Source organism: Lytechinus variegatus, chromosome 10 (assembly GCF_018143015.1).
Source record: "Lytechinus variegatus isolate NC3 chromosome 10, Lvar_3.0, whole genome shotgun sequence".
NCBI lineage: Eukaryota > Metazoa > Echinodermata > Echinoidea > Temnopleuroida > Toxopneustidae > Lytechinus > Lytechinus variegatus.
The window spans coordinates 19278833-19288431 of NC_054749.1; the positions used below are offsets into that span (position 1 = coordinate 19278833).

General features: G+C 34.4%; 1 protein-coding gene across 1 annotated transcript in view; it reads right to left on the reverse strand.

Moving 5' to 3' along the window:
* The window catches only part of LOC121423056 (neurogenic locus notch homolog protein 1-like), a 47824-nt gene extending 38225 nt beyond the window's left edge, over positions 1 to 9599 (reverse strand). Inside the window, exons 1-3 of the mRNA XM_041618330.1 lie at positions 9130 to 9599; positions 1509 to 1634; positions 506 to 639 (exon numbers count right to left, since the gene is read on the reverse strand). Of these exons, the coding sequence (XP_041474264.1) occupies positions 506 to 639; positions 1509 to 1634; positions 9130 to 9205 (336 nt within the window). The 5' untranslated portion in view covers positions 9206 to 9599. The remainder of the gene's footprint in view (positions 1 to 505; positions 640 to 1508; positions 1635 to 9129) is intronic.

Here is a 9599-nt window from a genome sequence, read left to right on the forward strand (position 1 = left end):
CATAAAAGCTGACATCCAGAAATACAACAACAATCAATGATATATGATATCATCGAATAGGCATGAGACAAGGAAAGGAACAAAACATTAATATTGTGTCGAAAAGGATAGAAAAAAAGACCTTAGACATGTTACAAGTAAAGCGAAATATAAAAACTTATAAAAATTGAAATATTGTGATGGTTTAAAGCTGTCTGGTATTTTCTTAGATATTCTTTTAATGAATATTTGAAGAAAAGGGGACGACAGAATATAAAGTAGTAGGGGGATATTTCAATTCTTTGGGGTATGAATAACCCATATTTTGTGGTTGAAAACCTTTTTTTACTTGTCAATTGTTTCTGGATACAAAATATCCTTCATTTGTGGTTGAAGACCTTTTTTTATTTTTTTTTCTTGTCAATTTTTTTTTCGGGTACGAAATATCCTTTAATTCCTCCGAACCCCCCCCCCTTTTGAAAATTCTGGATCCGCCCCTGATGAAAAAGCAAGTAGGCCTACTTACCTTCTTTCCGCCCGGATAACCAATGATATGGTAACAGTCTAATGCAGGGAAGTACAATGCTGGATGATTTGGTGATGTTAATGTTCCGGACTTTGTATAAAAGTGCTCTGAGCATTCCTCACTACTTCTCGAAACTGTGAGACATTAAAAAAACCAAGGTCTTAAAGATGTGAAAATTTAACTTTAGAATCATATTTGTTTGGTCTACCCTCATAAATATATTTAAAACTTTTATATTGTATCATCAACTTCTTGCCGCACCCCTGCATCTGATCTACCTCAACAACCTGTTTTATTTCCCCCTTTTTTTTCTTTCTTTCTCTTTTTCCTTTTTTCTTTCTATCCTTCTTTCTGTCTTTCTTCTTTCTTTTCTTTCTTTCTTTCTTTCTTTCTTTCTTTTCCTTTTTTCTTTCTATCCTTCTTTCTTTCTTTCTGTCTGTATTTCTTCTTTCTTTCTTTTTTTCTTTCTTTCTTAGTCTTTCTTTCTTTATTTATTTCTTTCTTTATTTCTTTCTCAGTCTTTCTCTTCTCAACCATTAGGCCTAAGTAATGGATATGTACATTCCCTCTTTGCGTCATATGATTATACATTCATTTTTCTCAATTTTCGTATTGGGATGTTTGCGGAATTCAGCAGGCGATGTGCAATATGTCATTAAAAATTACTGCATTTTGCTAGATTATTTTGTACTCCTAGATCTTTACAGTGAGTTTTTCGTATCCAACGCAATATCACAAGACAGATACCCTTCCCCTGAATTCGAACACAATATTGCTCTAAAAATAAAAATCTACCCCTAGCAGACGTCATCCGAGAATCAAATAGTGAAATAGTCAATTAGTCCTACTGTATCATCCCACAGTATTACCTTCTGTAGTCTCCTCCTTATGAAAGGATTGCCAAAACTATGCAAAGTACTCATGTCAGGTAGAAAGATTTCATCCCCTTCCCGTTTGTAACAAGAATAAACATCCAATGATGCATTTTATAAGTATATCTTACCTAACAATTCCTGGCAGAATTCTCCGTGGTAAACCTGGTTGGGGCCATAAGCACACTGGCAGAACACTGTCCCATCCTCATTGTCAATACATGTGGCTCCATTTAAACACGGACTGGAGTTACATCCTGCAAGTCAAACCAAAATAAAAGAGAGGAAATGGACATGATTGAATTTTCGAAACGGATGTATCCGGTTCGTTGTAATTCAGAACAAACATAACTGTACTCAAGACAATATGAAAATCTCATGGCAAGTTTGGAGAGATGTGCTTCCGTTGAATATGGTATGTGGATAAGAAATCTCTTTAATGAGGTTACACACAGAACTTTTTTATCAACATCAATTTAAAAAGTTGTCAAATCGGATCCTTTTGCTGAGAAGCAGATTTGTCTTCTGACTGCTTCTATGGCAACTGTCAGATAAAACAGATAATTTCGAATAAAACATCCGTACCGACTCGACGACACGTTTTCACTTAACATAACTATATATCGAAGGTTAATAACACTGGCGTACAAAAAGGATAGAAAGGGAAAAAGATGAGTATAAAGTAATATTTTCTAAATATCATGTCAATATTTGTGTAATTAGCATGTCGAAATTTGGGCTCTCCCATTTCGCTCGCTCGCAACTTTTTTACATAATTATTTAGACCCCTCAATTTTTCTTCGCTAATTCGCCCACTGGTTTATTTAGAGTGAAAACAATGATATCAATATCGATGTAGTTGGGATTTTTCTTAAATTGTTATTTTTATAGGATTAAAGGACTATAGCTTCTTCTTTTTAGTTTTGCCAGCACATGTCAATAAGTAAGAGATTGGTTTAATTACAAAGAGGCCTGTAGCCATTCACATCAATCGGTTTGAGAGTCCAAAGTCACAAAATGGCAAAGAAAGAACAGTGAAAATGAGATGGGGTTTAAGTGATTGACTCAATCCCAAAGAAGCTACAGGAAGTTAACCTCAAAGTTTTAAGTGACTGGAACAATCACACAGCCAACACAGAGATCCCCTATAGTGTCCTGGTAAGCGGGGCATAGTCTGAGCATGTTCTGCATAAAAGTATTTCTCAAGCAGCCACACGTAGATACACGTACACTGTGTTCATATATATATATATATATATATATAAATATATATATATATCAGTCATTTTCGGAATATTTGAAATTGAATTCACAGGTGTCTGACAGTGGCAGTTGATATCATCAGACAACAGTTTGTGTCATAGCTTTGAGATCAGTCGACGGAGAATAAAACTAGGAGTAGTCCTGAGCACCACGGCGCTAATCCATGGTGCTAATATTTGCATATTTACTTTCCTTGGGCAAAGCTTGATGATGAGATTTTAGTTTGTAGTCTGCAGTAATCTGATCCGAGGTGAAAAGGAGTAGTTCTATGGATTCAAGATACAAATCTGTATACGAAGATGTAACGAGAAAAGTGATATCTGATCATGTGCATTCTGCTAAGGTCATCGCGCATCTTCTGGACTCTGAAAAATAAAGAGCTAAATTCAGCACTTATAGAATGTTATTTGGTAACTAGACTTCAAGTGCTTATTTTCAGCACATTTCCGCAATATCTTACTAACCAATGTTCTGAATCACCATAATAATACTGAAATTCAAATTCAAGACTATACAGTCGTCCTTTTATGGGTATAAAGCTATATCTATAATGTCCATTGCGAAATCACAATAACGTCATACATATGTATATATATATATATATATTTTTTTTTTAAAACAATTTCACACCTTGTTACCAGTAATGCATATAGCATTTCCATTTATTTGGAAGCAGGATAAAAGAGCATTGTAGATTAAATGCCTTGCTCACGGGCATAGGTGCCGCGGCCGGGGATCGAACCCCGGACTCTTTCATGTATAGCCAGGCGCCTTAGACCACTCGGCCACGGAACCTCCAAGGTCACGTACGATTTCAATACTACTGTGGTATACTTCGAACTAGATGCTTTGAAATGCATCACATTTCGATATCTGTATTCTCTCAATTACTTGCAAACTTAAACACTAAGATTACATTCGTTGACACTTTCATTAACTATGCAATATGCATATCGTTCCAAACTTGGGTCGGGGACCAGTCGAAAGGGTTGCAATGGCATTTACATGTAGATTAGATATATATGCAGAAGGTTCAATTGCATGTACGTACATGTACATGCATGTGTTCCACCCATGAACAAGATTCAATCAAGGAAATTTCCTCTGGTGAAAACTGCCTGAATGAAACATTTATGACCAAAACTTGAAACCTTACATCAAATCTAGCACTAACGCTAATCCGATTCTCATTTTTTTATTCACTGCTTATATGCACTGCGCTGACTCAAAGTGAAAGAGTATATCTAAGAGATTCGCTCACAATGAATCGAGTATAGATTGTTTCAATATCATTTACATGTACAGACAAGTGAATATAGTAGATATGTCAAAAATAACACAGATGATAAAAATATTCAAGACAAAATCTTTCGTTCGTTCGTTTTTATAATTTCCATTCCCGATTACTTAAGCAATGTGTAAGAGTGATATAACTTGGGGATCGACACTATCTCATGAATATGCATGAAGCAAATGTATAACAAAGGAACTGTGGCTACTCTGTAGCACACGGATCCATAAATCAATAAATCAGCCATTTGCAACAGAGCATGGATTTATTCGCCCAAATGGGTGAACTTTGGTGATATGTAACAAATGTGACGTAAAATCATTAATGCTTTCGTTCTGTGTTGCGAAATGGGATCATGACAATGTTTAATCTACAGCATCGCGATTGCTCTGTTTCATTGCCGTATATTATATCATAACTTGTGCATAACTGGGTAATGTGGCATTACACTGTAAAAACTGTGGTGTTAAAACTGGCACCAATTGGTGTTAATAGAAGAGGTGTTGAAGTAACACCCTAGAGATTGAACATAACACCAAAGAGTGTAAATGTAACAACCATAGACGTTGTAATAACACCTATGGGTGATGAACTAACACCACCAATTTAACACCGGTGTAAAATAACTGTTGCGGTCCTCTATATACACCGGTTAACACCACAGTTTCTGCTGTGCACTATTTGTATGTTTTGTTTTGAAGTTCAATAAGATCTGAGGAGGCGGTGAATGCTATTATACAGAATGTTTGCAAAGGTTATTTATTACAATAACAAAGAAATATGAATTAAAATTTAAAATAAAATGAAAAACAAAAATAGCCCCATAGTTATATAAGGAAATCAGATGCTAGATCCAAATGCTGCTTCCCGAAATGGGATAGATACATGTATTTTGAGGAGCATCTTTTTTTTCCACCTCTCAATATTCCTACTAAATTTAGAAAGTTCAGTGTTCCCAAAGCACATTCCAAAAGCTGTCATCATTGAATGGTTGTTGTTTAATATCCTGTCACTTTGCTTCTGTAGAACTGTAGAAGACGTGTAACTTTCCTTGGAAGCGATAGACGCGGGCAGTATGAGATAATCAATAAAAATTGACGAGTCAGAGTGGATAAAAAAAGAAACCGATAACAAGGCAAGATGTTTCCCTATTTTCCAATGATGCTTGGATATATGTAATCAGGGGTAGTTTGTTTTTAATTAAGCTTTGATATAAGCAAGTGCAATTATTCTGATCTTTTATATTTGTTCAGAACAAGACATACATCTACAATATTGCACTATAATGTACTGTACATATATACATGCATATTTTCCACAACAGGCATGATCCGACAAGTGGATGTCAGTGTATTATTTATACAACCCCGTTCTCCCAATGTACAGAGCTCCATAACTATCATGACTTTGTCACGAATCAATGCTGTTGCATTGAAGTAGTACATTCTTCCAAGGAAATAAATACATTATCAGTAGATTTTATTGCAGTAAAACTACATTTGAACCCGGTATGATATAGTTAGCCATTTGTTACCATGGTAATAACCGATTCCACACAACTATTAATTGGCATCAAAACAAACAAAAAAATGTCGACATTGACCACTGGAAGACGTATTCCCATTTGTATAAAATAAAAACAACAACAAATGAATACAAAAGATAATGAAAGTAAATAAAGTGAGGTAAGAAAAAAAACGTTAATTATCGTCAATGACGTGCAACGTGTCACCTCTTCATTGAATTTATCTGCATTTTAAAATTCATGTTTTTACTTTATAATGATTGGATTTCATTCACAGTATGTTGCATATTACTGCAGAACCCGGACCCGAGTATACTTTTAATATATACTGTACCCCAGTTATTATCAATATCCTAAAAACTAGTGTATCATTCCTTTTTTTGTGGGGGGGTGGGCTCCTTTAAGATTTCAACATCCATCTCTCATTATCCTCCATGGAATTACTTAATAGCGTACAATAAGCGCCAATCGCACAACGCGATACACCGACAAACCCAATACCTTAATGAACTTCGTTACATCTATCCCACGTACTGGAATCATAGAACATCGCTTACCCCGTTTCTATGGCAACGGGATGCTCTGAACGTATCATGCCTCACTGCATCCTTTCGAAATCGGTATTGCCAGAGTAATTTGTGTATTGTTACATCATGCAATATTCATGGAGTAGACTTGCGGAATAGCAGTCCTGTCTTTTGAGATGATTGATTGTTATTGATATTGGAAGGTAAAATGATGAAATGATAAATGACCACAGGCCTACTTTCATTTCATTTTTTGAAACTCTTTTAACAAAATAGATACAAACACAGGTGTCACATTTGAGTAGCTATATCATTACTGACAATCTCCTTTCAAATCACATTGCAACTTTCCCGCTATGAAGTGAATTCAGTAAATTGAAATGAGAAAAAATATTCGAACAATACACTACAATGTATTCATTACAATATATTTATTTTATTATTCATTACATGATTTATTCAAAATACGAACATATTGTTTATATCATGATAAAAAAATGCAAATCTCTCTTTTTCTTGAGGCCTTTTGTTAATCCCACCACTTTCTGTTATTTGCTCTATTTATAATGTACCCTTTTGTATTCATGTTTGAATGCATTTTTGAATGTTATTTTTTATGCTATTGTACCAGCATTTTTATCAGATTGTGGAAAATAAATCTAAAAATCTAAATCTATACCAATATTTTAATCACCTTGGAATAAAACAACTCCCGAGGAGCAAATAGTTGACATAAATGGTATATATATATAATGGGCATATTAAAAAACAAAGATTCAACCTTTTTCATATCAAACTCCCGCCAAATTACATTCTGTACAATGTCGATTGTTCAACCACTGGATGGCAGAACGGTCGCAGGAAGACAACTAATTTAGTAATTAAAATGGCTACTTGATTGAGGTGTATCCATGACAATTATGACAATCTGCCAGTCATAATTTTTGTGTTTGCCACAATTTCTTTTTGTGATATTTTTGCTCGAGGCCATTTTGTTTGCCGACATTGCCCATTATTCCCAATCTATATAGGCCTACTCGTCACTCATCGATCATGCAATGTAATGAATTGTGATCATGGCAACGCAATTTCGATACTTTCGATGAGAGTATATTGGATGTTAAACGAAGTATTCAATAGCGATATTACATTTGTGGTTGAAATCCCATTGTTAAATGCCTAATAAAATATTCTAATAATAATATTCTAACACCTAACATAATAGGCTATTTGGAAGAGAGTTTTCTAGTATTTTTTTTTTCAAACCCCAATTTTGTCTAAATGTAAATGTACAAAAATTATTTTAGCATGACAACTATCATAAACGGTATATAAACATACATATTAATGAACGTCTGACCCCTTCATAGATCAACAAAAAAATGCTGTGCCCCATCCCATAATACTATACCCAAACATTATCGACAGCCATTTAAACGATGCAGGTACATAGAAATGACATTCGATTGTTTCAGAATAAAACTTGAGAATCAATACTAATTTTGCCTTGAGGTATTCATATTTGACCCCAATATTGGTCTTGGTTCGGCAGGTAATTAAACCGCAATACAGCATCTTTTTTTCCTCCGTATTTGCATATTGATTAAATGCCGGGGCAGGGCATTGTGAGGCCTTTTTAAGGAGCTGGTGGTGGAACCCTACGTCACCAATACTTTCGCTCTTTTAATTTATGACTAATACGACACTCCTTATCAACGAGATAGGAGTTCCCACCCTCTTTCCATCAATATTCTGTGACAATATGATGATTTTGAATTGATGAAAAGAGGGAAAAGGAGTACCTTTGATATCACATCACCATTGTACATGTATACACTTTAAATGGATAATCAGTCTTAAGTCTGGCTTCTATGTGGAATTCATAAATTGTGGTAGCATTTTATCAATAGAAATATACTTATATCGTCGCAATGAACAAATTATATCAATAGAGGTGGTATTTTTAAATGACCCTTGTGTTTTCAAAAAAAAATATGTAGAAATTTGGTGAATAAAATTTAATATTTCATTCACCAAGGTGGAGGTGAGTTCCCTCACCTCCCCTCTGAGAGTTCATGATAAGGTTGGCCTATCAGTAGATAATTTGAAGGGGTGGTAAAACATGGACGGTGTCCTGGAAGAAAATTCTGAATAATTGCGAGAGAGTTTAAAGCAAATAAGAAAGAAAAAAATCCCTATGAAACTCTCATTTTGAGGCAGAATATATAATCCAGAAATTTATTTCATATTCTTACTTTTTTTCTCCCTCTCACTTTTTTTCTCGGTCGGGGGGGGGGGTTCAGCTCTCCCCAAGGTACCAATTTTATCCAATGGATTTACTAATGGTGACCATGACCAAATCCAATTGCAGAAATAGATGGCATTATTTGTAAAACTATTCATACACCAACAATAAATACACCCTATTGCCAACATCAATAATTATAGTCAGTAGAATAAAACAAAGACATACATATTCACGCTACATGTACATTTTCAAATTTGATACATGCATCTCCAGTAAGATTTTGTTTTTGCAGTCATACTACGGATAGGAAATTCAATATAATTTAACCAAACAGTTTTACTTATAGGTTGAATTAATCAAGAATATATCAATCTAAAGTTCAAGTAGAGTGGTGCTAGAGTCATGTTGTTGGTTTTCTTTCAATTTTTCGACCTCTAATTCAGATCATCCTCAGGAATACTATTCAGGAACCTATTTGTACAAGAAAACAGATTTGTTCATACCTATTTGTTATGATTAATTATAATCATAATCTGTAATCATAATCTGTATTCTTGTATAAGCTAGATTCCAGAAAATGGTTTGAGTTAAAGATCGAAACTTTGATGAACTCAAATAACATGACTCGACTCGAAGATTTCTTTTTTACACTTTGTAAGTTAACATATTTAACACTGATCTTTACTACTAATTGTTCCGTGTATGGACTGAAAACTTATTTTCAAAATACTTTTCACGTATTCAAAAACTAAATTACCAAGATCATGAACGATAAATAAACATGAATAATGCATAAGTGTATGGGATAAAAAAGGAATGCTATGAAAATCGGACTAAATGAACATTTAAGGTTTGAATAAATTTAAGAAACATCATGTACAGCATATACTAAACTTACCTTGTCCGAATACTATTCCACATGATATCATCCAAACAAATAATTGCAAATATAACATTTTACAAGTTCTCTCCATTTCAATTATTCTGCGTTTGTTTATGTGTTTTAAATATAGGAATGATCCAACTCCAAGACTATTACGAAAAATTGTAATCCGGCGCCACAGCAAATGCAAGTTGCTTTAGAAAATCCGCTACTGGGTTATGCTCCCAATCCGCCGCTTGATAAGAAGACCTTTTCCCTCTTCGAACCTCTGACTGTAGACGTATAGCTGTTAAGTCCTCATCATTTATGACATTTATGACATTTTCTTTCCTGGCTGAACTTTAGGCAAATTCAAATTTCAAACAAGCGGTATACAGCTAAGTGCGAATAGCCAGTAATCATTGTTATGTAAGACGTTATTTAAAAAGTGAGAGTGCAGCGGCTGGCTATTCACGCCACTGTGTACGGGTTTACTGTGTGTTACA